The sequence below is a fragment of the Aythya fuligula genome, chromosome 7 (assembly GCF_009819795.1).
Source record: "Aythya fuligula isolate bAytFul2 chromosome 7, bAytFul2.pri, whole genome shotgun sequence".
Lineage (NCBI taxonomy): Eukaryota > Metazoa > Chordata > Aves > Anseriformes > Anatidae > Aythya > Aythya fuligula.
The window spans coordinates 29623095-29649448 of NC_045565.1; the positions used below are offsets into that span (position 1 = coordinate 29623095).

Consider the following 26354-nt stretch of genomic DNA (forward strand, 5'->3'; position numbering starts at 1 on the left):
CACTTTGCTCTTAGATAGTAAACTATATAGTTTTTCAAGTCAGGTTCTTTCGTGTTTATTCGTAAATCATTTAAGATAATGATAATAATAAAAAACCAGTCTGCTCTGTAATCCAAAGAGAATGGAAGATTTTATGTCAGTATATATCTGAAATACAAACTAACTTATCACTTCTTTATGCATCTCTGTTGGTTTATATTTCAATCTCCATTTCATATCAAAAGCAAAATTTTACAGCTTATTACTACAGAAAGAATCTCTACCCGTGCTTGTAAGAAGAAAATAAATCAGCTTTGGAGCATTTTTGAAATTTGCTGTTGATGAGTTTTACATGCTCATTAACTGTGACACTAAGATCAGTGGCTTAAAGGAATTTTAAAGGGAACGGCAACATCTAACAAGAAAAAGTTGGCAGAAATAGCAGATAAGCCCGATACAAAGACTTTTTTTTTTTTTAACTCGTTTCTGAGATTGAATACATTGTGTAGCAATGAGAGCAGTGCAGCTTCCTGGATGATGACTTTTGTGGGTTTGGCTTACTAGAAACGCCATAATGAGTCCTAAGATGTGTTTTAAAGTGGAAAATACCTAAGCAATATGGAGAACTGGGAAGCTGAGCATCCGCTGGGAAACTAACTGAGCCTTGCCATCTTTCTGAATAGAGGGTTATCTGAAAACTTCAGTTTATTCTCATCAAATCTCTGACTTGATAAAGTAACCCTTTGTGATCGGTTTCATAAAATATTAGCAGGAATGTCTGTTCTGAGATGAGAGCGCTAGATTGACCTGCCTCCTTTAATAAGCAGAGGGGCTTCTCCTTCTGCATATTTGGGGGGCCTATTTGCTTTATTATTATGACCTTATTTTCCCCTGCATTAATCCCCACTTACAGTTCCAGTGACATTTAGAGTATGCACACTAGTCTTCTTGAATATTGCCACATTAACTTGGAATTGACACCTCCTGCAAGCCTTGCAGCCTAGTTGTGATCTGTGACATATTCTGAGTGTAAGAACAGCCCCAAACAGGTCATAACTGAAGAGCTTTGTAGCCTTGTTTTATAACTATCCATTTCTTTCCCCGAAGTGACTTTTTTTCATGGTATAAATCTCCATCTGAAATAATGTTTTTCAAACTCCTGTGAAAGCATTGCCCTGAGACATCATTTCAGAAGCATCTGTTTGTACAACAAGATAGTCTACGGAGTGCTAGGGCCCAGCATAAGAACTGTTTTATGTTACTTAATGTGATTGTGTTGTTCCATGTCTGTTACATCCTTTGAGTTGCTTTCCTGAAAGATAAATCTGCTAAGGAAGTGGTGGTGGTTGAAAACCCAAGTGCAGCTTTGTTAATAGCAAGCCAGATTCCAACATGACTTCACCCATGTGGTGGTGGTGGGTAAAGGACACCTGGTTGGTGTCTCTGTTTTGTCTATTGGGAATTTAATTTTGTGCCCTAAAAACAAATAAACAAACAAACAAAAACAAAACCAAACAACACAGCCAACTCAACCAATCTGCTGTTTCAGTGCATTCACACACGTAAGTGTTATTATGGCAAATGCATATTAAGGCACTGTCTGTTCTTTTCATCAAGTTTTACAAATGGCCAATACCTTTGTTAGGCAACTGTTTGTAAAATCCTTGATTTGACATCTTTTCCAAATTTGTCTTTTAACCATCTTTTAACATAACTAACTCCAAAGGTAGTAATTCTGTCTGGCTATTTTGTGTTTAAATTAAGGACGTAGAAGTAATTTCACATCTTTTAGACCAGAGAACCGACTGGTTCAGCCAAATTCACAGAAAAAGAAGGAGGAAAAATCTGCTCTTCCTTCATTTCTGTCAAGTATTCACACTTGTGTGCATTTAAGGGATACAGACTGCTCTGTGCTGCGAGCTGCTCATTCTTCTTTTTGATCTGGAGACTTGAGTCAGTACCTGACTCCAACAAATTAGATTTATCAGTTTCTCCAGTCAAGGTTATCTGGTTTTCTGGAATCTTAAATTTGACACTCACTGACTGGTCATAAATAACTTTTTTTTTTTTTTTTTTTTTTTTTTTTTTTTTAGGCAAAGTTTTCTCTTTTCAAAATGAGAAAAATGGTGCTTGGAACTTTTGCAGATCTACAGCTGGGACTTCTTGATGATAAGCTAAATTATGCCATCCATCCTTTATTAGTCTGACTTCTCAGGATTATGAGTGTTTTACTCCACGGTTCTTATTCCAGTTCTGAATGATCTCTGAAGATTTCTCTGCATTCACCACCCTGATCGATTTCTTTTTTTTCCTTTCTTTTTGTTCTCTGTTGAATCGTGTCTGACAGCTGAGTTGTGGCAATGCTTTAGGATGTTCATATCAGTGCTGAGCATTTAAAAGTCTTTCCAACACTCTAAGATACAGAAGCAGCAGACTTAGAAGTCATGTAAAAACTTTTAAGATCACTGTGTGGAAGAGGACCCAATTCAAGTTTATTCATAAGAGATATGGCTCTGTGTTCTGCTTTTATCCATCACCAGGGGCTGTTTAAAACTTGTGCTCTTTTTATGCAGGCATTTGTGCAAGGTAACCTGTGACCTAACACGTGTAGCCACCCCAAGTTCTAATGGATAGCAGGTGGTGATTCAGAGCTTCCTTATGACTTATTCATAAATCCCAGTAGTCACTTGTGCCAACATATTAAATGCATTACCAAAGGGGGCTCTTTCTGATTTTGAAGCAGGCAGATGTTGTTAACCTCATTTGGGCTGTTGCCTTATCTCGTATACAGAGGAAATGCGCGTATCTTTTATGTGGACTAAGCTGCAGTTTGCTGCTGAGGAAATCCAGGCTCCTACAGGTCCATATGGCTGTGGATAGCATACAAAAAAAGCTGGATAATTGAAGAATATGGGAAATTACTGGTCTGTTCGAACATGTAGTATGTGTTTACATCCTATGAACACTTACATATAAATGCATTTTTCCCTCTGTTATATATTGGCTACTTAGAGGCATAAATCTACTTCTGAAGATCAGTATGTTCTGTTTTAAATATCTTTATTTGCAATTCTGCCGTGTACTTAATTACAAGACATTGGCCTAACCTCCTTCAGTTTTCTCAGTTACCACCTAAACCTAAAGAATCCCTTTTCCACCTTTTGGCATGTGCAGAGTTACTTATGTGTATATAGCACTCTCACTAATAAGTGTGATCTGAGCTGTAGCTCAAAAGCACTAAGAGCCTTCCAACAAGTTTCTGAAGATGAGCTTTGCTAGCTTTGCCCTTAAGAGCCAATGCCATATGCCTGCAAACCTGTGTCAGATGTAACCTGCTCAGGAGTGGCTGTTTCAGTGGTTGAAGTGTGTTTTGTGGTGTAGTTTTGTCCAGAAGAAGCCAGTTCATGTTGCAGGATTGCTCTGCATCCAAGGTGTTTGTGGTGAGAGAGGAGGATAAGATTTACCTCATAAGTGTACTCTTGGTTTGAATTTGAATGCTGATGTAGATGAATGAGTTGCGTGAATTGAACTGCTATTCCTGAACTCAGCTCACAGGTTTCCACTCATTCCAATTCTGAACATATAGAAATTTATTTACAGAATTTTGAGTTTTTTATTTACGCTTGTTTTATTTTAAAAAGCAAATAAGTATGGTGACTTGACTAAATACAATTCTAATGTGGGATTTTATTAGGTGAAGCTGTGTACATTCTGCTATGAATTCTTTTTTGTGTCACTAGTATGTGATCAAAAAAAAATACAATATTTGCATCTCCTTTCTAACAACTAGGAACTCCTGAAGCTTTTTACCAAAATATTTAAGACAAGAACTAGGTCCATTGTTACTCAAATTTCTAGGTCTCTTCAATTTTCAAGATGATATGGGGTATCTATTTAAATTCAAGAACTACTAGTAAATACTTCCATAAGGCTCACTCACCAACTGAAAGCTTTTTAAAGCAGCCTTGTCAGTTTAAATTTCCTAAAATTATAGTATGTAAAATGATATACATGTGCTGTATAATCTTATCCTCAGTAAACGGATTTGCAGCCTAAGAATTTCTGTGAATTGGAACACTTGGATCCTCAGGCTGATTCAAAAAAAAGCATTTTAAAATGTAAAGGGATTAAAAACTTGTATTCCCAGTGACTTTGTAAGCAAAGACTTAACTTATTTTCCAACTAAATGCAAAAGCTGACATTAGGCAGGCAATTCCCACAATCCAGGCTGAAGAAGCTCTCTCGGTCCTGTGTATAGAGATAATTTTTAGACTTGGTGCTTAGAAGCAGCTGTTTTATTAAGCTACTTATCTGGGGGTAGGAAACAATACAAGAACGCATCAGGGTGCCCCCCAGCAGCTCACCCAGCCTGCGACTGGCCTCCTTGACCTTGATGGAGGGGCGAGAGAGAGGGGGATCTGCTGCTTTTGGGGTTGGAAGGTGTAGGGAGGTGAAGCCAAGTGACCTCTGTTCGAGGTGGTGCTTTCGTTGGCCTCTGCTGCTGGGGGAGTTGTGTGCGGGCTGGGCTCCTGGGCTGGGGGAGTGGGATGAAGGTATAGGTGTTGTGAGCAGTGGACAGTGTTGAGAAAATGCACAGAGCAAAAGGAAACTCTACACGAGTATGTGGTCTGTTTTTTAAACAAAACCAAACCCATGAATAATCATTTATTTACTCAATCTACTTTATTGGCCTTGATCTGTGTAGTCACTGAAAGTTCCTGAACTACCACGTTTTGATGAACACTTCTTTTATTTAATTTCTTCCCTTGAAATGTTACTTATTAAAGTAGCTGTATTTTTAAAGCCCAAGTGTTAAACATTTGTTTCATAAAGTGATGAATTAAACATCAGCTTGTTAATTGTGTATTTTGAAATGCCTTAAAATACGTAGTCTTGATTTTCCTCTCCTTGAATGCAGTGATTTTCCTCTGCTTGGAATTTTCTGTGGCTTTATTTATTTGTTTTTCTATTAACTAAGAACACACATCCATAGAACTCAAAACTGCAATACAATAAAACACAATAAAAGCTTGTTTTGAGGATGAGTCGACAAGCCCTCTGGCTCTCTCTAGGCACATAACACTTCAGCTTCCTTACTGAAGAGCCAGGTTGAGTTTGCTTTAGCAGTAACAGGTTCCAGTTTCATCTCATTGGCCTTGGAGAGTTGTGGTCAAGGGTGGCTGAAGCTCAGCTGAATGATTTAAGAGCACCTTCTGGTGAGTAATCAGAGTGAAAAAAGTGCTCATGGTGACTGAGGTGCTTGTTTAGAAATGTGTGCAGGAAAAAGATATGATGTACTTTGTACAGGACAATTTATTTAACGTTTTCTTTTTGGCCTTCCTGTTCAAGAACAGCTTCATCTCTTTTGCTATTTTTACTCATTGCTGGACAGGCGATGATAAGATCTAACCAAAGAGTACCGATACCAAGAACCTTGTGTCAGAAATCAAGGTTCAGCTGTGCTGTGAGGGGATGCAGTGTTTAATCTTGTAGCAGCATTGAATGGTGTTATGTCTGTAGCTTTGCTTCCACTTGCTTTGATTACCAAAGCAACATTTTGGTAAGAACTTGGTTTGGAAACTGAGTCATACAGTGAAAGAAGACTGTGCTGTATTTGGGATTTCAAATAATTTGCAAAATTTAAGGTCAGCTGAAAGTTTAAGGAAAGTTATTATTATTATTTATTTTTTTTTTTTGTGCTGTGACTCGTTGTTAATGTATTAAGTTTGTGTGAATTTATCATTGGAATGATTTTCTTTAAAAGAGAAATTATTTTTGGATTGATAAACATGGAATCAATTTTGCATCTGTATTAGCTGAACAATTGCAACTTCTGAGTCTTGAGTTATTTGAGATGCCAGCATAAAGTGCAAATTTTAGCCCCCAAACTGAGAGGCAAATAAAAGCATTCATCCTATTATTATTCTTATTTTTCTTTGTTAGAGGTTTCTTTTGACCTGGATTCTAGATCATTTTTGAAATAAAATTTGTTTTTGCTAGCTTGCCATATCTGCTCACTTAATTCTGCATGTAGCTAAACTTTCTGGAAAAAAAAATCAAAACAACATTTAAAAAATAATTTTACTCACCTCCTATTAAAATATTAAAAAATGAATTGTTAGAATCCAACTGTGGGTGATGTAGAGGTTGCTGTGTACGTCAGCACAAGGAATGGGGGAGTGGAAAGTTACTCAAGAAACATCCAGGGGAGCAGGTGAAGGTCGCATAGGCAAGAAAGTTGATTCTATTTAAACATGATTGGTTTCAGTTGTCTGTCTTGCTACACTAAAAATCTTTCTTCAGCTAAGAACTTCCTTTCCAGATAGCAGTCTCTTTACACAAACCAGTGCATTTCTGTCTGAATTTGCTGTATGTTGCAGTTGGATTTGAAGCAATTGTTGCTGTTTGATGCATCTTTCAAATGCCTCTTGTTGAAATTCCATCAATGCCAGGAACCTGCTCTGTGCTTTACTGTTAGAGATGACTTGTGCGTGTGGTGACCAGGGCAGTTTAGATTTGTTCTGATGCGTTGCAAGAAACCACTAAATGACAGCTGAAATAGTTAAATGCTGATGGGCTTCGCTGAGGGCATCTTTGTAGGTTGGCGCATTAAACATTTTAAGTATCTCCTTTGAATGAGTCTGTCTCATTCTAGAGAGGACACGGTGTAGTTTGCTGAGAGCTGGGGGAGCCCCTCCATCAGTGTGAGCTGTGGTGGGTTTGCTGCTGGCCTCTCTCCTTTGGTGTGGGATGCATGGAATCGGAGATGGGGCAGAGTCAACTCATGCCTCTCATTATCCCTAACTTCAGCTGCACAGAAACAGTTCTCTGCTCTAGGGCATTTCACTACCGTCACTTCTCTAAGCCTTAGGGTCACTGCTTTTTATTATTATTATTATTTTCCTGACCCTATTGCAGAGCAATAGCTTGCCTTCTTGTTCCTTTTCCTCTTCTTGTTCTCAGCAGCCTAATTTACTGGCTTTGGACTTCAGCATATGGCTTTGTTGATTCCTGATGTTTTTTGGGCACTGTGCCGCACAGCAGAAGCTCCTCTCCGTGGACAGGCATGGTTTGTATTTATCCTGTCACCATGCATAGTGGGCACCTGTTTGTAATCTCTTCTGCTTTGTGCCAGAACTGTGTGAGAAAAGACCATCAGCAGCTTTGAGAGCTTCTCGTAGCAAAGTGAGATCGTCAGCCTGAGAGAGGGGAGCGGGTGCAGCCTGTTACCCCAGGCGTAATGGAAGAACTGCCGCTCGTGTGCAAGAGACTTCCCATCGCCGGTAAGACAAGGCAGACTGGCTGTGTGCTGTGCCTGCTCTGTGTCTTTTCCATTTCATAAGGATGACGTGAACAGGCTCAGCAGAGCTCTGGTCCCACAGGGGAGGTGTCCTGCCTCGTATTGAAAGGCAAGTGGGTCATTCCAGGCAGCGTTCTCCTACCCGGGTTCTGCTTTTGTGGGAGGCTGGGCAGCCGCGGCTGTGTTAATGCATGACAAATCCCCTTACGTCCTCCTGCCTAGCTCCAGGTATGTCTTCTGAGCTGTACTGATCACTGCCTTCCTAAGCTAGGGCACAAAGGGTTTGGAAATCCCAGCAGGATCTCTAATGTTGTTGTTCAGTGAATTGGCAATTTCCTTTTCAAGACAGGATTTGAAGGGACTTGATTTTTCTGTTGTAGGTTATGTGCTTGGCAGAAAGAAACTCTAGAAGAGTATTTTCTGATTCAGTGATCCTGTGGTGAATACACCTACGGAGTGTTATACTGAAGAACTTCAGAGATTTTTTTTTTGGTCATTGTGCTAATATAGTACCTCATTTAAGCCCTAAACCTGGATCAGACTCTGTGTAGGACAACATGTGTGGACCCAGTAGTTTTTTTCCCCCCCCAACAGGGACACACAGACATGGATCAGGTTGTTTTCCAAACATAGAGGCTACCTGTCAGAGATTCCTGATAGTTTTGTGGTGCATACCAGCAGTTTTCCACTTTTTTTTTTTTTTTTTCTTTATTGAAGGGGAAGGAAAAAAAAGGTAATGAGGGAAGAAAAAAAAAATCTTAATGAGTATGGGCTGGTTTTTCTGAAAGAGGGTGTTAGCTCTTAATGGTTCGAGATCTGGGTATCAGCTGTGTGGGAATTTGGGAAGCAATCAGGTAGAATGTGGCAAAAATATGATAGCAACAAAAGAGCTGTCTTAGCAGCTGCACTGCCTGAGGTTTTGTTCGGGAACTGGGAGCCTCTTGTGAAGAACAATGCGTGCTGGTGGGAGGTGGAAGAGGAGAGGCATGGCTGGTGTTCGTGTAAAAAGAAAAAGTTGGAAACCAACTTCATTCAGGTGGGCTTAGTGATGCTATTTGTCTTTTTCCTTCTAGATTATTATTCCTTACACTCTCAGAGAGGGGGAAATCAAAGTTTAATTGTGAAATGCTCCCAAAGCAGTGTGCAGTAATGCAGCTAGCGGGAGCTGGGGCTTGCAGCCTCGTGGAGGTATTCTCCTGCCAGGTGCACCCCGTCCTTGACAGATACATGGTGGGATGGGTTGGTGTTAATTGGCCTAAATGATTGAAAGGAGAAGGCAGCTGCTTCCTGTTGAGAACAGGTGTTTATTAAAAACTTGTCTTACAGAGAAAATGAGAAATTGGGGAGTAGGTGATATGCTGGATTTAGAGCATTCGGTTGGTACCTCAGGAAGCTTAAGTTAAAACCCTGAACTAGGTCACAAAGGAAAATGGGATTGAGAGTGATGTACAGTAGAAAACTGGAGCAGCGCCTTTCCTTTTTGCCAAGTATGTCAATATGCATTGTCTGCGTGCTTTGTTTTGTGTCACACAACTTCGGGTGTTTTATGAAGTTTAATGTTAGAGAAAGTTGGGTATTTCTTATGACACTTGTGTATGGCTCAGTTTATGCATGTGTGTGTATATATATTTATGAAGTACATACAAATATATAGGAATATGTTTGTGGACTTCTGTGCCTTGTATGGTAAATAAAAATAATAAGTACCTTTATCCTTTCTTATTTCTAACATTGTTATTAAGTCAAAACCTGTAGACAGTCTTCCTTTAATGTGGACGCCACTTAGGACTGAAATCTATTCTTGGTAGGAGTGATGAAGTTAAAGACATTGTCAAAAATTATTTCTGTTACTTTGTTAATGTGCTCAACTTTGTCATTTTTAGAAACAGAAGTCTGCTTTGTAGGAAAAAAAAGAGAGAGAGCTCTACCACTTAAAGAAACGTAAACTGTAACATTGACATTTTTAAAGTACTAGGGTTAATGTAAAATAAGATTACCCAGAAGTAACATACTACAAACTGGAATATTCAATAGCTATTCAGGTACATGCCTTTAGGAAATGAAATGATGAAAATATTGCTGCAGTTGGATAAAAGTAAGCAATAGGACCACTTTGGTCTGGCAAACTGGTTGGTTTGTTTGTTTTTCCACTGATAATTTATTTCTTTACTTTTATAGCAAAATGTTACCAAGATAACAGTGCCTGTCTGGACTGGACATTGTAAAACATTAGAGCAATTCGGAGTTCATCTTGCTTTCTGCAGATTCTTTCTTAGTACTTGCTTAGAATAGTAGCTGTCTGGGTACACATGAGAAAACTTTGGGGGCTGCTGTTAATATTGCACTGAATTCAGACTGAGTAGTCTGAATTCAATTCAATTTCAAATACTTCAAACCTTCCTTTTTTTTTTTTTTCCCCTCTGAGAAAATATGTTAAAATGATGTGAAACCAAGGAAGTCTGTGAAATGGGTAGACGGTCTGCCTCTTACTCAAGCAGGATTTTCTTTTTTTTACGGCTTTTTGACTTCTTGGACTCTAGCATTCACTTATAATTAAATTAATCTGCAATACAGATAAATAGGTGATGTTTTACATCAAATGCCAATTTGATGTTCTATCAATTCTTAATTTTCAGCATAGTGGCAGGTGTATTTTTATAGGCAGAATTTTGGATGACATCTGTGAACTAGTCTGGGCATTGCTGTTAGACGTTGTCTGTCTCGTGTGATTTTGTCCAACTATGATACTAAAATAGATGCAGAATATGTGTATTATTCAAGACAGGAGAGATGAAGCTACATTTCTTGAAGTTTTTCCAGGTCAGTGGAGGATATTGTGCTATTTTCGGTATATTTTAAAAGTCATTTAAAAGGATTCAATTTCAGAATTGGGATGAAGAGGACCAGGGCCACCTGGAAAATATTGGCAAGATTCAAGCCGTTAATTGGTGTAGCACCGCTGTAAAAGCATGCGGTTCACTGTTCAACTCTGTAGTTTGACTCAACTGCATTCAATTTCATAGTCTTTCCATTAATGTGTTAGATATAAATCCATCTGCCGAAAACAGTATTTAGTAGTTTGGATTTTTTTTAGCAGGTTGTGGTTAGGTTTTCATTCCCTAGATATAAAATAAAAATCTTTCTGATTTATGGTTAAACCTCCAGAAAATGGCCAACCATATTTCAATAAAATACCTGTTTTTGGGTACCTGTGTTCTGCAGTTAGGTTGTAATCTCTAAGAATCTTCTTGTTCATCTTGTGGATATGGAATAAGGTCCTTTGAAGTCTTACTAAAATAAGAAAAGTATCTATAGTTATCTATATGCTCATCAGGGCATATAACAGCAGCACAACAAAAGATAGAGGTGGTGAGGAGTTTTCCTGAAGATAATCCAGGTAATTTGTTAGAAATCTGTGTGGGATTTTCTTCTCATTGCAGAACGTGAATTTTTTTTTTTAAAAAAAAAAAAAAAAAAAAAAAAAAAGGCTAACAATCCACTGAAGGGCAATAATGCATTTAACGAGAGATTTCTGAGCTCTGGTCTATTTTTCCTTACTGTCTCTCCCAGCAGTCAGCCTCCTCCTAAACTGTTTATCATGCTGGCTGCACTCTGCTACTCTCCCTCATACTATATTAGTGTCTTGGCAGACCAGATTCTGTTAGGCTTTGCTGTCCTTCTCAATTTATTTTTCAGGTTTGAGCCCTCTCAAGAAATTGCTGCTATTCTTGGAGACCTTCCATTGCTCCAAAATCTGGGTTCATGTATGTAGTTATAAAAATAAACAAATACTTGGTAGCAGTGGAGAAAATGATGTTTCTTTGCGTAAATACACAGCAATCAGCATTTGGTTTGTCTGTTAGATAGCTGTGGCTTATTCTTATACATTTTAGAGAATATTTCTGTGTATGTTGAAGACAGAAGTCTCATTCTGACTTTCTCAAGATCTGTACAGTGAAACTAATCTCTCAGGATTTTTTTTATCTGCTCCAATTATAAATCAGGTTGTTGCATGAAAATAGTCCGATCACTTGTGCAGTCAGAGTGATGCTGTGCCAGTTTTTCACCTCATCTCTTGGCCTCTGTTCGTCCACAACTCTGGAATATGTTTTGTCAGAGCAACTTGAAGTAAAGCACTTTGGCATATGTCGTCACTGGAAGCTATCAGGGAAATTGCTCTGCATGCATAAAAAGTAGAAAGCTTTTTCTGTACGTGTGTCAGTGTTCCTCCTTGGACTTCAATATTAGGGTTTTCTTCTACCTCACAGTTCTGTGTGCTTGCTCCTCTGATTCACAACACTGGCATTTGGGGGCTGCCCAGTTTTAACCCCCATGTGAGGTGGCTGAGAGGCTGGCTGTGCTGTGGGCACCTTCCCTGTGCAGGGGCTCGACTTCTCATCTTGTTGGCACTGGCTTTGTGCCCCTGCTTCCGAAGTCACTATGAATGAGAATTCAAAACGTGTGACTAAGCTGAGTAATTGAAAAATAGCTGTTATGGAAAATGGAGGCATTTCTAAGAACTTCACAATAAATGTATGCAAATAGGTTTTCATATTTTCTTCTGGAGTTCATTGATTTTTTTTTTTATTATTACTATTTTTTTTTTTCAAGTAGGGTTTCTCATGGCTTATGGCAGTGTGTCGTGTGGCCAGAAGTGACAAACTTTCAAGTGAATGCTTATACAAGAGAGTCAAAAATAGACTTTTCCCATTGAGAAAATGATTATGGATGAAAATTTCCATGCAACAAGGTCCTGATTGTGCAAGCTGCATCGATCCTGTATAATAGCATCTGAAAAAAATAGCACTGACTGAATTGGAATCAAATTTCTGCACCTCTGTAGGCATAATTTACTTCAGAAAGATGAGCTAGAGCTTCCTCTGGAGGAAGGTAAGCAGTCACAGGGAATAGCAGGTTGCATACACACTGGCATGCAGCAGGGCAGTTCTTGGGCTATTTACACCGAGGCCAAGCAGCAGCAGTAAGTGCAGGAAAGAAACAATTCTTTGTTTCTTTTGTGCTGGCCAGGATATGGCTGGAGTATGGCTGATATTTTGTGCTGCAGTTATGTTGGAGAAGCTCTGGAGGAGGGAAGTCTTGGAAATGTGATGTGAGGAATGCTGGAATAACTTGTTTGAGTCAGGGAAGAGAAGCCTGGGTAGGTGTTCGTAAAAGGTGAGCAGACAGGAGGGGATTAGCTCGCTTTCTTCTGAGCAGGGCATGAAGTAGTCTGTTTAAGTAGAATCGAGAGAAAAATAAATTGGACATTTAGAGACACTTTCTAACAATAAGGATAAGTCAGTACTAAAATAGATCACCTAAGAAGATTGCAGACTCCTGTCACTGGAATTATTAAGAACAGATTAGACAAATAACTGGCAAGAAAGGTTTCAGTGTGCCTGGTCCTGGCCTGGTATAGGGAGTGTTAAAACTCAATGTCAATGCAAGGGTTTGGGGAGAAAAAGTCATGGACCAACTAAGGGAGTAGAAGAAAACTCGCAAGTGCCCTCGTATGGTATTTCCATAGTCATTTTAATTTACATTTAATGTTCCTAAATTGTCTTCATTTTCCCCACTTCATGTGTCTTCCAGATCTTCACGGGACTGTGCCCATTTCTAGCCTCTTTATAGATCCCTTGTAAGGGCTTATGGTCACACCACTGTGATGCCCTATTGTAAATGAGCTGCCAAGGTCTATGTGCCATGGGTATTATGCAGAGGAGGGAAGAGATTCACTTTATTTATTTACATGTTTACATAAGTGAAAATACATTACCTGAGTAAGATGCCTGGTACACTTGCAATTTGAGAGCAATGTCTCCTGTTAATGCAGTTGTCTTTCAGCAGTTCTTGGAATCGCTACAAAAATGGAATATGGAATAGCAGCCATTTTCAGCCACAGTAAATGAGGAAGGAAAACACCTGCTGAAGTTAAGCCTTAATGTTCTGTACCACTCAAAGATGATGTATCACTGCAATCTTTAATAAAAGAAAAAAATAAATTGTCCTTGAAATACCGAATATTCTGTATGGGGGAAAAAAGGCTGATGTGTCATTTTCATTTTGTGTTTCTTAAATTGTTTTGGAGCTTGGTTTTCTTTGAAATAAATTAGAAGGGTTAGAAGGGGGAACTGAAAACTTGAATTAAGTAGTAGGGATGTTTTACAAAAAAGAACTGTTACTTTTGTCAATGAGTGAAGTTGAACCTACTTAAGAACATGTTTTTAATTAGTCGGTATGTGACAAGTTGTGAATGTTCTTACTGCTTCTAAATATACATTTCTCTATTAATGCAGAGCAGTGTGTAACAAGTAGAGGAGTGTGACTGGCATACACAAATGTTATCTTCATGTATTAAATATTTATTCTTCTTGATTAGTCACTGAAGGAAAAATAGAGCTCCGGTATATTCAGTGTCTTCTGTTTTAACATCCATTATGAAAAAATTAGCTGACAGCAAGGTTCTACAGGAAACATAAAAATGCAGGAAAATCAAATGCAAGTTCTTAGGATCTTTGTCAGGTACTAATCAATACTTTTGCCTGGAAAAGTGTTTTTTTTTTTTTTTTTTTAATTTGGATACTTTACAAATTTCGAGTGGGGGGGGGGGGTTAGGGGGAGGGGGGAATCCTTTTATTTCCATAAGTGTGAGTGGCTCCTGCAGGCACCTGGGGCTGTCTCCCATGTAGCAGTGGTTTGCGTGTCTTAGCTGCTAAGGGTTCAGTTCAGGCTTTTGAAAGTTATACGTGTGTCCCTTGCGATGCCTCCATTTATTGTCCACAAAGTAGTTGCTGCTTCCTGTCATGGGTGAGAAATGGCCTCTTGGTCTGTTTGTTTCCTTCTGGTAACATAGTGAGCGCTGATTCTGGCTTGTCCTATAAGGTGGTTCAAAACTTTCCTTCTTTCTTAATTAAATGTTGATGTCTTGAAGTCTCTTTTCTGTTTTTTCCTTCAGCTTGCAACCTGAAAATGCTGCCTCTGTGTCTATGGAGCATTTGCTCTTATAACTTTGAAGCACAGTTGTTATTTAAAACTGAAAAACAATAACAATATTCATAAAAAGATGGAGAAAAGAAATGGAGCAGAGTTTTCTGGCAATAAAGAGAATAGTCCTTGGCTGATACCCTGATACCTGTACTGAGCTGAATCCGTATGCTTGGTATAATAAAGTCTGTATGCTGTCCCTGATACTTGGGTATATCTGAAGTAGGAGTTACAAAGTAATCCAGCACTCCATGAAAGTATTAACAGAAATATGACACTAATGTAGAGATAAGTGAACCATAACTCCTTTTATTTAACAGTGAGTATTTGTAATATTATGAATACGCGTTATAGCTTCTCCCCCAGTAAGCCTGTGTTACAGCTCGGACCTCTGTCTGTCCACCTACCAGCAGCTTTGTAGGTCTCCATGTGCCTGGCACTTTGAAACGTGGTGTCTCGGGGCAGGGCTGTGTGGGAAGATGCATTGTCACTAAATTGGGGTGCTGCAGGCCTGTAAGTGGATCTCTAATATTGCCCCGTTTGATGACTTCTTATTGCTTTTTGTTTCTTCTTTCTCTCTGAGTCTCTGTTCCACTGCTGACAGAAAATACCTGATGACTTCTCAGGTTTAAATCAGCGCTCCTTTCTGGAAAAGATGACAATATCATTCTTTTGCAATAAGATTACAGGAGATGACATGATTGCATTTTTCACACATCTATAAATATTACAGTGAGAAAGGACCATTTTAATAATCTATTCTGACATCTTATGTATTGCAGGCCGTAGATTTCATCTCCTTCTTCCCCTTCATCTCATTCTCCTTCATTTTACTCTAATAATTTCTGAATGAAGTAGAACATACTTTTCTTTTTCCTTTTCTTGAACTGCATTGGTCTTGATTTAAGATCACTGCAGTGGTAAATATAAATGTTACCCATATGAATTGTAATGCAATTATATTCACCATTGCATTGCAGCAGTGCTAATGTTCCAGGGGAATACAGATTTCCCTTTGCATTGCTTTTGAGTGCCCTGTGTTGACTTCAGCCTCTAGCCCTTGAGTTGCTGGTGTGCTTCTGTCTGCTGGATGAAACAAGCTGTGGTGCCACGTGTCTTCTCTGTGGGTTGCTGCTGTTGAGCTTGGTGAGCAAGTAATCCGGGTTTATGAACGCTGGCCTGCCATGTGACATGACAGTCTGCAGCATCAGCTGCTCTCCTGGGAGTGCTGTTTGGAAAGCAGAAGCCTAAGTAGGATAAACATTTTTCTGGCTGTCCCCTTCTTTTGAAGGCCTCTTAGAAATGAGCAGGTGCGTGCAGGCATTGCTCTGGGTTTTCCACTTCTGTGGTGCTCTTGTAGCCCTTCCCTTGCCAGTGACTGGACACCTCTCCCATGTAGCATAGGCAGTTATGGCCGCGAGCACCTGGCTGTATGGGATATTGCCCTCCATTTGGTAAAAAGTTGTGTGAAGGTAATGCTGCTTACCCATTTACTGTTTACAGGATTTGGGAGTTGGTAATGCTTGGAATGAAAAATGATACAGAGAAGTTGTTGGTATATCTCAGGAAACTTAAAGAAAGGGCAAGATAGAGGAGAATTAGTTTATTGGAAATAGAACAGCCCCTTTAGCTCACTGCTTTCCCAGGCCATTACTACAAAACAATGTCATGCTCTTATTTATTCTTTATTTTTAGCGCAGTGCAATAGCTGCTTCAAAGGTTATCTACTCCTCTGAAAAACTATTTATCAAAAAGTATCAGCCCAGGTGAAAAGGGAAATAGTTTGAGCTTTGCTAGTGCCAAAGGACTGATCTAATAAAAACAATTCTTTGTCACCTCTGTTGCATTATAGAGCTACCAGGAAGCCAACAGTCATGCCTGTGAAAGCATACTATTTTATACTACTTTACTGCAGTAAAGCAAATGTTTCGTGGCTTGCTCTGGAAGGAGAGACCATCTGTATCTAAACCATATGACAGTACTAAAATTATTTTGATTGGCATTTTATGCAGTCCTGCCTTTTTTGCCACAAAAATGCATGCACACACTCAAGCATAGGATCTCATCCTGTAATTAGGTTCTACTAAGGGCTAAGCATCGATAACAGTAGCTTGATTTTAACATCTGTGATGCGTGACTTAGTATCAACCTATGACTTGTTGTCTGTGTTCTCCATTGTCCAGGTTACCAGCCCTGCCCCCTCACGCGTTGCTTTGCTTATCCCCTGCCCAGCATTTGTACAGCACTTGCCAGGAACCATCGCTTTTTGGGAGCATTGAACGGCAGCACTCAGACCAGCTCAGTGCATTAGGTTTTACTTGGGGAAACTTTCTCTTGTCTGGAGAACTGCAGCATATCTATTTTTATCCAGTCTGTTCATGTTGCTAGCTGTTTGTCTGCTTCTTTTTGTTCAGAAACATAAAATATTTTACTGATACTGCTTTTATTCCTTGGAAATGTTTCAAAGCACACTTATTTGGACAGCTCCCCTTAGTACAGGGCTTTATCCCATTTCATCAAAAGGAAGTGTGGTGGGGAAAAAAGATTTTCATTGAAACCACCAGTGGCTAGAACAGAGTGGCTCACAGTGTGCCTAGCCAAAGGAGCTGGGTCTTCCAGGGCAGGTAAAGGAGCTCGTTCAAAAACCTAGGAGTTCATGTGTACCCTGTCTTGTAAATTCCTCTTTCTTGCTCCCTTGTTTTTATTTCTTTCTATGTATTTAGGGATTTGTGATTGGAATGATAGACCTGTGTTAATAATTATGCATTTAGAGTTTGATGTGAATGAGTTCAAATGCAAATACGTAATTTTCTCTAGGTATGAAAGGGAATATTTTTGAACTTTTTATGTATAGAGCTTCAAAGATAGTAAGATAGCAGATACTGAATTCCTTTTCAGCTGGACTCCTGGTAAGAAAAATTGGCTGTCACTTGGCCAGTTTGATTAACGTTGCCTCTAAGCGACTTAAGTCCTGTCATTTTGTAAAGAAATAAATCAGTTTATTTGCTGTTATTCAGTGATGCTTGTTCTTCATCATTATCCTTCCACACTGCAGTGAAAGAAATGAGTGTATCTGAGTATGTGTTTGCATCATTGGTCATTGTTGTAATTTTGTAAAGAGCAGGATGGTCAGTTTTCCTGATGATGGAAGGTTGCCAGAGGTGTGCTATGGCCTGAACTACAGAAGATAATTATGAAGGATGCAGAAAATAGGGCAAATAATGAAGCTATAGTGTGCCAAAAATACAAAGCTATTTCAGAAGGCTTTTATGGTAATAGATTATTGAATTTCATCCGCTATTTTAGCAATCTGTTTAGATTAATGTGAGGTAATGTATGTGAAAAGGGTGTGTGTAGGGAGGGGGATCAAAGTTCTGCACACATAGCAAAGAACCTTGAACTCTGTTATCACTCAGAACAGCTAGTTGTGTTTAAAAATGTCAGCACAGTAGTTGTTGAAAGAGCAAATAAAATGTTAGGGTTGGAGTAGAGAAGAAGCGGAAATCATTATTTTACCACTGTACAAATTTATGGTTCCCTTGCATCTTGAGCACAATATGCTGATCTTTGTGTTGATCCTCAGGATATAGGAGAGTAGAAAGATTTATTAAATAAAGGCAGCAGGGATGACCAAAGTTAGTTACCCCATACAAGAAGCAGCAAACTGAACAAGGATTTCTCAGGACAGTGGAGAGAAGGGAGAGAGGCAATGCAATTTGCTGTTTTGGGTGAGACAGAGCATGTGAACAGAGTGCTGTGGTTCACCATCTCTCTGAACACCAGACTAAGGACATCAAATGAAATTGGCAGAAGGTATGTTCAGGTAAAAACAGTTGAGATTGCACAAGAATTAATTCCACATATTAGACGAAGTTCTACATTCCAGATATTTTCAGGAGTTTACATGGGCACGTTCCTAGGAGAAGCATTAACCCCAAACCGGTATGCAGGCACAGCATCTGCCTGAGAACGACCCTGGGCTGTAAGGCATTGCAGGTGGTACGATGCTCTGGGCGGTCCTTGGAGGTATTGAACCCAGGTATTGAAACTCTCTTGCACATCTGCTGTAGACTGCTGTTGGAGGCAGGATGCTGGGCTACGTTGATGTTTTGGGCTGACATTGCATGGCCGCTCATACTGTGCAAAAAAGCAAATAGATGCAAAGTACTCCTTTGAAAAAGTAATCAAACGAATCATCAGAAAAATACCTTTATGTTTGCATAGATCCATTTCAACTGTAGGATTACTTAAATTATATGTAATATCTGCATTACTGGTCAAGAGAAAAGATGTCCTGTGATTGAAGATTAGGGGAAGAAAATGATAGAGAATAATTAGCATTCTACTTTCTATAAGCAAAAATAAAAAATAGTGACAAATACAAAAATAGACTTAACTCTTTCCTCTGCCCACAGTTTTCTTTCCATCCAGAAAGAATCTGTTAGCATCTTGATGATACCTGTTTTGTTTGCTTAAGAAATGCCTCTGCTATATTACAGCATTGTTTTTTTTTTTTTTCTCTTGTAGGTTAACAGAACCTTCTGGATATTTAACAGATGGACCAATAAATTATAAATATAAAACTAAATGTACATGGTTAATTGAAGGATAGTAAGTATTCATTTTCAAAGATTAAATTTTCTGACAGTTTGGTACTGTGTATTTTAGAGATCTAAAGAATGTGAGTTTAAGTTGCATCTGGATATAATGTAAACAGTTTTTTTTTTAGCTTAAATGTTATAAAGATTAAAAAAAAAAAAGGGGGGGGGGATTTTCAGGATTGTTTAGTGCTGGCCAAATTACATTGCCATCCTAATTGCTGGCAAAAGTTACAGTGATATTGGAATTTGGCCAGTGCTGCAGGCTCTCAAAATCTGATGATAAATTTGCAGCCTGTTGGAGTACCTTAATGCAAGTCCCAGAAGTGGTTACAGGATCCTGTGATTTAACTCATTATCTTACTCTTCGGTGATAAATCAGGAATGTCTTCAAGTATAGAATGCTTCCAGTCTACTAATTTTTTGGTTGTATGTTGCTCGGAAGTTAGTTTCCACAAACTGTTTTCTTCTTTATTCCAGTTTTCCTTACGTACTTTGTTTAAAAATCATATTTTGTCCATAGTTCATACAGCTTAGATGTTTCATGTGTCTGCTGCTAATTTTCCAGCTTATGCAGCACAGAAACACAGACATGCACGTAACAAGACACGCACTGGTATGACTAACTGCTAAGTGCACAACTTTGTTAAATTTCAGTGGGAATCTTCTCCCCAGGCTATTGATCGGGATTTCGCTGAAGAATCCATCTAGCTCTGAGTTCCGCTAAGGCTGCAAAAGAAAATTACTTCTATTCTTCATATATCCATGTTGTTGTTATCTCATTACAATTCTCATTAGACTTTTCTTTTTATACAAACTAGCAGACGAATAGCTGTGCTGAACTACAACACACTGAAGTGGAAGTGTGCCTCAGGACTGTATATAAATGCTGCTTTGAAGTTGATCTTAACTCTGTTCCTCCTCTTTGCAGGAGATGGGAGAGTGATTAGCTGGAGGAAACAATATCCTGCACAGTGTGTGGGATAGTAATGCAACCCAGTAACGTGGTGCAAAATGTCAATGCATGAGAAACTCACATACATATAAAATGATCTTCCTTAAAAAATGGACAAAACCAAAGTTCTCTCACTTTGGTTCTCTCAAAGCTCTCTCGTGCTTGTTCTCTCTTTCTCAGAAAGTTTTCCAGTGATGAACTGCACTTGAGGCTGTCAGTAGGAAAGCAGAACATTTACAGTCCCCATCCAGATATCTCCCAAAACCTGGTGAAAACTGACCCCCAAGGTGTGATGGGAAACTGCTAATTCTAGAAAACAAGGGGAGGTGCTACACTGTATCCTGTAATAGCTGCAAGTGGATACTCCAGAAGACACTAAAGACTTAGTTATAAAGACAGTTTTATTGGAAGAGAGTGTTCTTCTTGACTTCTATTTTTATTTTTTTTTCTTTTATTTTAAGTTCCTGTAGGACAGGGTGATGTCAAACTCCCTGAAGGGCCAGTGGAGTTTTGCTGTACATTGCATAAGTGCCACAAAGTTCTGCCTTGAAACAGTAACAAGCATGCGAATACGCGTTTTGAAATGTATTTAGAAATATTTTCATACTTAACTAGTAAAATAAGCCTTGAAATATGAAAAACAAACTATCAACTCTACCCTCTTGCCTTTCATCATTAACATTACTTGGTATTTTAAATTTGTGTATTAAAATTTTTACTTTCAGTCACTGATACAATACTGAAATGAAGGTTTATAGGGAGTTTTCTCTTGAAGGCTCTTTAAACCTGATAGTCCTGACATTGTAAAATAAAAGTAATATAATAAAATGAGATATTATAATGGCTTTAAATTACAGGTTTTGAACACTTGTTAAAAGCCTCATGAACTTAAGTATCCTGTTAACTACAGGGATTATTAGACTTGGCTGGCAGATGTTATTATAAGAGTATTCTAAGATAAAAACGAAATGTTTGCTTGCCCTACGTTTTGCTCTTTAACTCAAATATTTTGTTAGTACTCTGCTTTAATAAAGTCATGCTTTCATGATCAGTTTTGTTTTAAGTTCTGTATTTTATGAGTTGAATACTACTGCAAATAATTTTTTATGCCAATGTTGTTGTTGTTGTTCTTCTTTTCCAGTCCTAATGCAATACTGAGATTGAGGTTTAATCACTTTGCCACAGAATGTAGTTGGGACCATATGTATGTATATGATGGAGATTCAATATATGCACCTTTAATAGCTGTATTTAGGTGAGTGTATTTATTAGCCTTTCAATCCAAATAATCATATAGACATTGTTAGTTTCAGGGGAAAAGTAACATCAGAGGTTTTAATTTCTTGGATAGTTCCCCCCCCCCCTCCCTCCCCCCATTAATATTCTGGGGACATGAATGAAAAGTTATACCTGCAAAAATTGCTGTATAAATTTCCAAATGCTTTGGTTCGGGGATCATAGCATAAATTCCTTGTGTGGTTTGTAATCCATGCAGTGTCAGTATTAAGAGGTAATACTCATAGATATGCAATCAGAAATCTACTCTCCAGCAGACTTCCAATAGTGACTCCTACATTTTAATGTGCATGAAATGTGGCAGTGGCCACTAGTGTCAGTATCTTATTCTATTTAAGGGAGAATTGTAATTTGTGACTCAGGCAGTGTTGCGTTACTTGTAAATTATAAAGAATAGCTACTAAATGACTTCTAAATTTATTTGCGAAGGGAATTTATATGAAGGCTACTCCTAAGTACTATTTTTTTTTTTTTTAGTGCTTCTTTAGATTGCTAAACTTGGCAATATCACCTGAGTTGTTGATGAAATTACCAACTTCTTAAAAGTCCTGGAACTTGCTGTCAACTGAAAGGATGGGATTTCTTTGCTTTTCGTTAGCTGCTAAGAATTGTAACTCTAATAAATCTGTTTTCAAATTAATGCTATCTAGAATCCTTGTAACTCTTTGTAATGAGTAGTTTGTAGTTTAGAAATAAAACCAACAACAGTAGACAGTGAACTTAACTAATACTGGATAGCTACCAGTTATTTGCCTTCCAAATAATGATAAACAGTTGAGGTCAAATATTAGATCCAGGCACAGAATTTCCTATGTGTCTAAGAGACAAAAAGCAGGCCATATCAATTTCAACTTGTTTCCTCCATTCCTGGATTTAAGTGGAATGTTTCAGTTGGTTTGTTCCTACCTTTCCACTAGTATTTTGGGAAGCATTCCAGAAAGGATATTCTAGGCAAGCGGGCTATAGTTCATTAGAGTTTTATTGAAGGTAGCGAAGACTAATATTCCATATTCCGTGCCTGGGCAGTTGAAATGAGGGCAAAGGATCATAATCCTTGGAAATCAGTAAAAGTTTTATCTTTTGAAATACTATTTCTTTTAGCAATGCAATGTAATTTCTGTCCCATATTGTACGCTTCCTCCCCCTGCCCCCATGGGGCAGAAATTGTATTTCATTTTGTTATGAAATATTGATTACGCTGCCAAGCTTTAAGAGACACTAATTGCGTAGATGAAAATGGTTTCTGCAACAAAGCTCATCTCATCTCTCTTCCCTGCCCAGCTATTGCAATCTACATCTTCCCTCCCAGTTCTCAATGTGTGTTATGTGACTGCTTACCCTGCGCTCCTTCTCCTCCTCCCCAAAATTGCACAAAGTTGCAAAGTTGTTAAATGTGTCATTCAGGAGCCAGACTTGTAGCATGAATGGAAGGAAAGAGAAGGTTCCTCTTCCTGTATTCTTCAAAATTTTTTTTTTTTTTTTTTCAGTTTATTGGTTGTTAATGTTTTCTTTAGGATTTCTCTAACTTTTGATTTATGCTCATAATGTGGCACTGTTTTATGCAGGTGACCTCTTTTGTTAATATATATTGCTTATTTTTTCTGTGTTAGTCTTTACTGAAAAAGAGAACGTTTTTCTGAAGTTCTAAAAAATATATATATTTTTTGATTTGAAATAACGTTTTCATGGAAATTAATTGTATTTTCTAGGTTTAAAGTGTTTTTAATAAGATAACCTTTTTCAAAATTAATGTTTTAAAAATTACACTGACTGTACATACGCCCTCAGAATAATCTGATGTGAAATTTTGCATTAGTATGTGGGGGGGGAAGCTCTTTTGTTTTGTTTCCCTGGAAAACGTGGCATGAAATTTCAGAGGCCTGGACAAGTTTTGTACACATTTAAAAAACAAACAAACAAAAAAAAACCACCACCACCAAAACCCTACTGGATTTATAAGTTACCTTGTCTGTATAATTAACAACTGGAATACATAACTTTTTTTCCTAAAGACTGATTTAAAAAAACATTATTTATTATTTTTATTTTCCAGTGGTTTAATAGTCCCTGAAGTGCGTGGGAATGAAACTGTTCCTGAAGTTGTTACTACATCTGGCTATGCACTGCTACACTTTTTTAGTGATGCTGCTTATAATCTAACTGGATTTAACATTTTTTATTCGTAAGTATTTCTTAAAAAGTAATTCCGTTGATAATTAAACTAGCATTCCTTTTAGGAAAATGACAAACCCAGGCAAGTATTTATCTACTTATTTTATTAACTTCATAAGAGTTATGCTTTTTTTTTTTTATTTCTGAAACTAAGGTGCTAGATGTTGTAATGAGTTTTGTTAAGACAGTAGTTAAACCAAAACAAAAAGCAACACAGTGGATCATATTGTTCTCTGAGTGCAGCTCCATGGACACTCTAAGTGTATGTTTGTCCCATGCCATATGGAACTAGAAAGTGTTCCCCTTCCAGTATTTATCCAACACACAAAGTTGTCATATGGAATAGAAGGGAGATTATATCAGCTGTCACATTGATTCCCTTCTCTTTAACTGGAGTCATCTGTTGTTTGATCTTTTTTTTTTTTTTTTTTCCTTGCAGAATGTGCTTTTGTGGATTTTTGACACCTTTACCAAAGTCTTCCATTTATTTCTGTGCCCACCCACAAGGGTTGTATTTCATTCCTTTTCTACCTTTAGGGTACTTTCTATCATCTATTTTGGTCTATCTTGTACCTTCATAATTCATAACTGGACTGTTTTTTTTTTTCTTGATGAAATCTAGTTTAGTATAACTAAGCTTGCTTTCCTGAAGTCTGCTTTTGACTGTCAGCAGCCCTAAAGATGCATCCAACAGACCTGTGCCTCTTCCTTATATGTACCAGCTGTTTTCAATTTCTGTCTTAATCAGAACATGCTTGTGCCACATGACGTGGTGCATCATTACACGGGATGCTTGGTTCATGAGAGGATTGCTTGGTCCTGTTGCTCTTGTGATAGTTCCTATGATTGCAGATATTGTTCCTTTCTTTTAATCCCTTCAGATTCTGAAATACCATTTTAAGGGATGTGATTGCCAGCACTGCACTTCAAATGTGGCAGTACATAAATTTTCGTGTCAGATTCTTTATTCATTTAAAATTGCTGTTTGCTTTTCTGACCATAGCTTTGTTCTCCTTTAAGTAAAGGGTCTTTAAGTTTTCTATGGGAAGATTGTTTCTATAATTTGCAGCCATTTGGCAGCCTTTCACCAGATAATAAAAGTTTGGGAAACCTCTGTAGACATGTGGTATTAGAAATGGCAGTCTAGAAGGCTGGGTATTTTCAATATTTTTCAGTTGACATCAGTAAAATGCAGTCACCTGGCAGACTTCCTAATGTAATTAGATATTTTTTTTTTCAGTTATCCCTGAAGCTTTTATTGCACTTTTGTGTTTGTTTTGAGAGCAAATGGCAGTATGACATGGCATTCTTAAGAAATGAGTTATGTGCTCGGCATTCTTTATGACTTGGTAATATGGTGCATGCTATATGTTATTACATTATTACTTTGTAAGATTTAAAATAAGAGAAAAATCTTCCAGGTTTTTAATTCCATTACCTGTACAGGGGAATATATAATTTATGAAATTTTATGTACTCTGTTCTTTCGTTTCCAATGTTGCAATGAATACTTTTCTTCTTTTTTTTTTTTTTTTTTTTTTTTAAATGAGCCAACATTAACTCTTTTAACTCTTTTTGTGCTGAAAGAAATACCAAGCTGTGATTGCTTGTTATGACTGCATTAAATTTTGTTTGTCATTCTGATCTGCTTTACTCTGCTTCTGTTACCCTCTTTTTTTCCTTAGTTTGGTACCCCAGTCAGCTTTTTTACTTCATCTTGGCAGGCTACTTGTGTTCTTTTATTTGGGGGAAGACAGGAGTGCAGCATCTGTGACTGAAATGCCATGCCAGCTGCAAACAGTTATTCCCAAACAATGTGTTCCAGAACTTTGTGTTCTTGGAGTTAGGCGACCTACTTCCAACTCTGTCTATCCAGTTTTTATTCTTCTCTTTGTGTCCTTAAAGGAGCCTGTAGGAGAGGGGATGCTTTTAAACTGTTCCTATCTCTGTTACTGGAAAGATTTAACTATTCCCCTTCCCACAGAATGCTGTCCCTGTGAAGTCAACAGGAGAGGTTTCTCCAAGCTGTGTTATATTTTTTGTGCCATTAACGGTGTTAATGCAATGTGTAAACTAGGCAAATGTCCTCAGGATGCTTACAATTCAGAAGTGGAATTTTCTTTTTCCCCCTTTTTTTCAGTAGTATGACAGAATCGGTCCTCGGAGGTGGTCTTCAGAAAATGAAAACACATCTCCTGACTGTCTTATTGCAAGTAATTTTGGTTAAAGGCCCACCTTGAACAATTCCTACCTTTCTCAGTTCTTTCTTCCTTCAGTAAGAGCAAGGAATGCTGCAAACGGTGTCCCGCTCTCCCATTTACAGGGAGGAGCCTGTGTTAATGTCGCCAGGGATTTGTAGCAACAGTTTATTCGGAGTTTCAACCTAACCCTTCCCTGTGAGTCATCAAAGGAGATTTCAGATCCTTTCTGGATTTCACGAGGCACTTGCTGCCTGAGATGCATACGCTGTTCATGGAATCTCTTGGACCCACGTACACCAATGTCCTTCATTTCTCTTGTCTCCAAGGAATTGTCTACACTTCTGGAACCAACTAGCATAGTTTAGGAGAGTCCAATTGCCTGTGATCTCAGTGTTTGGTAGGGTGTATCACAGAAATGCTAAATCCCAAAGCCGTCACCAGTTTCTTCCAGCCTAATCTTTCCCATTCTTGCATCTTTGACTCTGGAGTTAACAAGGCAAGCTTAAGGTGGCTCTGTTATTAAGGATGTAGTGCTGCCTTTACATAATTTCAGGATATTAGCCATCTTATACTTTTTCCTTATTCTGTTTTTCCTTTATTTATTTATTTTCCCTTGGATGTTAGACATTATCTTGCCTTATAGCACGGAACAAAGCCAGTCAGAAAAACCCACTAAATATATGTGTGTGATACAGAGTTTGAGACTTAATTCTACTACAGAGATTCTCCTGTTCTGACTTGTCACTAACTCTCTGCAGCAGCAGAGCTCAACTGTACTAAAATTCAAGCAACATTGTGACCACTTGTATTAATAGTTTTGCTCTCAGCAGTTGCCCATTGGATGCCTATTCACCCTTCAAAGCTAATTT

The 26354-nt window shown here is 38.2% G+C and overlaps 1 protein-coding gene across 4 annotated transcripts in view; it reads left to right on the top strand.

Annotated features, from left to right (window-relative positions):
- The window catches only part of ATRNL1 (attractin like 1), a 491394-nt gene that overhangs the window by 22801 nt on the left and 442239 nt on the right, over positions 1-26354 (top strand). For all 4 annotated transcript variants that reach the window (XM_032190853.1, XM_032190854.1, XM_032190850.1 and 1 more), the window contains exons 2-4: positions 18791-18874; positions 20958-21071; positions 23166-23294. In XM_032190853.1, coding sequence (XP_032046744.1) covers positions 18791-18874; positions 20958-21071; positions 23166-23294 — 327 coding nt within the window. The remainder of the gene's footprint in view (positions 1-18790; positions 18875-20957; positions 21072-23165; positions 23295-26354) is intronic.